Source organism: Quercus suber, unplaced genomic scaffold, assembly GCF_002906115.3.
Source record: "Quercus suber isolate HL8 unplaced genomic scaffold, Cork oak 2.0 scaffold_452, whole genome shotgun sequence".
In the NCBI taxonomy this organism is placed as follows: Eukaryota; Viridiplantae; Streptophyta; class Magnoliopsida; order Fagales; family Fagaceae; genus Quercus; species Quercus suber.
In genome coordinates, this window is record NW_027069903.1 from 347,556 (window position 1) to 350,746 (window position 3,191).

Genomic DNA, 3,191 nt, shown 5'->3' on the forward strand with positions numbered 1-3,191 from the left:
AACTGGTGCTTGTAAGTCGTTGCGCCAAGGTACTAAAGCATAGATGTTTTGTATCCATTGAGCAAAGACGGGTTGTAATTGTATAGCCGTAGATATATCTTGGGGACACCGATCAAGACTAGTAAGTCCATAAGCCCATAGTTCAAAGGGTTCACATAATCGAGAATCATCAGATTTACGCTTATTTTCAGCTCACCAAAACGGTTTGTCATTTACTACGCCNACACCATTTTTCACACTACGTATATCCCTAATTCCCTATATATACCTCATGCACAAACCTTATTTCACCACCAATCACTTAAGATTTTGCTTTGCACTAAAATGGGGTTGTGCAAGATTTCACTAGCTTTTGTTTTTCTCATGGGCTTAACCCTAGTCCATCTCACCCTTGCCCAAGACTCCAAAGAAGACTACCTTAATGCCCACAATGCAGCCCGTGCAGACGTGGGAGTTCCATCTCTGACTTGGGATGACACTGTAGCGGCATATGCACAGAACTATGCTAATCAGCGTATTGGAGATTGCAATCTTGTGCACTCCGGTGGAAAATATGGTGAAAACATTGCATGGGGCAGCGCTGACCTCTCAGGCACAGATGCAGTGAAGATGTGGGTCGACGAGAAAGCCAACTACGACTACAACTCTAACTCTTGTGTTGGTGGGGAGTGCCTGCACTATACCCAGGTGGTTTGGCGCAACTCAGTTCGTCTAGGATGTGCTAAAGTGAGGTGCAACAATGGAGGGACTTTCATTGGTTGCAACTATGATCCTCCTGGCAACTATGTTGGCCAGAAACCTTACTAAGGGCTATATATGTTTAATAAAGCATCTCCATCTATGATTTAAAAAGGTTTAATGATAAATAAGGAATACAAATTTTCGGTTCCACTCTTAATATTTCAGTTTATGCTCCACCATTTATACCTTTTATTGTGATATACTGATATGTCCTTTTTTTTCCCCCTTTGTTAGGTAATTAATTATTTTAAAAAAAAATGGAATTTTTTTTTAGATATGATATACTGTAATTGGTGAAATAGAAATTAATTGGAACTCTATGAATAAAACCAAATGTTTTTATTCATAAATAAACTAATTTAGGAGAAAAATATTAAAATAAATTATAAAGTCATCCATCTTTCATTGGGTGGCAATTCATTTACATCTTTATCTGATTTTGAACGTACTTGCTTTCAACTTGAAGTGCTGTGGTTTATGGTTGTTTTTAAAATTTGGATTCCAAGCACACCATTAAGTAGCTATGTAAAGGTGAATTGCTTCCATTTCATCTAGGACTTTTAAATCTCGTAATTTGATACTTGAAAAGTTCTCTTCTAGTAAATGAAATACAAGACACCTATTTTTTATTAGACAATTATATTATGCTATTAATCCTGGAGTTTGAACCCTTTCTCACCTAGATCTCCAATTCACTTCTTGTTTTCATGGTGGTGGATGGATAGAACCATCCATAACCATGCATGACTTTTGCATTGGTGCATGCAGCCAGGCAAACAAGTATATTGATTTTGACCACAATCTTTTAGATTTGGAAAAAAAAAAAAAAAAATGAAAATAGCATGAACGGTTCTTGTTAAACATTTACCCATTAGTTGATACTGTCATGCACCTGAAGTGATCAATAAATAGAAGAAAGTGATACATTGTGTAATGATGTGATAGCATGTGACTCGCATAGGTCACACCTGTGGTTACTGCAAAATAGAAAAATGGAATGATATGAGAAACAATAATAAGCTCTACAACTTGACTCTTATAAAACCAAAGTTTTCATAAATTTGTAAAACAGAAGAGAGTAGAACAACCAAAGATTTCATAAATTTGTAGGAGAATTTTATAAAACCACGATGCTACCAAAAGAAGGGAAAAAAGAAACGATTTTGTATACCCTGAATGTCTTAAAAACACAAAAAATGTTAATTAGTTGAGTTACAATATTTTTGGCATCATAGATGAAATCTTAAAACAATACTAGCCTCATGCGAAGGATATTTTTTTCGTTTCAACTTTATAACAAAATGTCACAATATTTTCATAATACTCATAATAGTTATGGATCCGTGTATATTTATAATTATTTTATTTTGACTTATGATACATCTCAACTATTGTAAAACTATTGTGATTTTTTTTTTTTTTTTGAACAACTTATATAATAAGTGGGGTGAGCCCATTACCTATCTAATTTGGGCCAAAGAAAATAAGTAAATTTGTATTGTGTCAACTACCGTTGTGATTAGAATCCCTTACATTTATAAGGAAATTTTATATTAAAAATTTTAAAATCTCAACTATGAAATTTTTAAATAATTATGTAGTTCATATACATGACATAAATTACATCATCAATTACTTACGTTAGATTTCATATTCTCATCAAAATTATAAAATTAAAAAAAAAAAAAAAAAAAAAAGTAGATTTCATATTACGCAATACTAATTTATATTAGATTAGGATTACGTTACACCAAATAATCCTATGTACACAATTTTTTTTTCAATTTTTTTTTTAATAACTATTGAAGTGATCGATTGTGAGTGGTTGAGAAAAAATAGTAAATCCACACATGTTAGTGTTATAAACCAGTCACTTTTAACCACTTCAATAATTGTGTCATAACATTATTTAGTTATATTTAGTATTATTTCAAGCAATGTTACACTACCTATGAATTTTAAACAATTTTATTAATTGTTTTGAAATTATTTTATTAAATCATTATTTTAAAAATCCTACTATTTGAATACATCTTCTTTACGTTATTAATGTGCATGTCATAGTTTGTGCCAATCGAATATTATATATTATTTAATCAATAAACTCATATTTAATAAATTAAATAATGTTATTGCTATCAGATAATCTTGAAATTTTGCAAACATTGAGAGTATAGGGAGAAAATATAAACCAACAGTAAACTTATCAGAATTTGCATCAAAACAAATTTAAAAAAAAAAATTCCATAGACATTTGACAGTGGTGAAAAAGATGCTGGAAAAGTAGTCAGCTGCTCCTTTTCTCAGTCGATGGCTGATTCCGCTGATCTCGTGAGTTCAGCGGAATATCATAACTTTCTGAGAAAGAATGAAAGGATAAAATGGCGCCTAAAGTCACGGTGATACATATCCGTGAAACATTATACCTTATAAAATCTTTGCTTTTTTTT

General features: G+C 31.7%; 1 protein-coding gene across 1 annotated transcript; it reads left to right on the forward strand.

Moving 5' to 3' along the window:
• Positions 1-282: 282 nt before the first annotated feature.
• On the forward strand, positions 283-905 carry LOC112017585 (basic form of pathogenesis-related protein 1). Its single transcript, XM_024050046.2, has one exon. The coding sequence runs from the start codon at positions 325-327 to the stop codon at positions 805-807; it is 483 nt and encodes a 160-aa protein (XP_023905814.1). The 5' UTR covers positions 283-324; the 3' UTR covers positions 808-905.
• The last annotated feature ends 2,286 nt before the right edge of the window (positions 906-3,191 follow it).

Coding starts and splice junctions, on each gene's coding strand:
- LOC112017585 (XM_024050046.2), top strand. CDS start 325: ATGGGGTTGTGCAAGATTTCACTAGCTTTTGTTTTTCTCATGGGCTTA.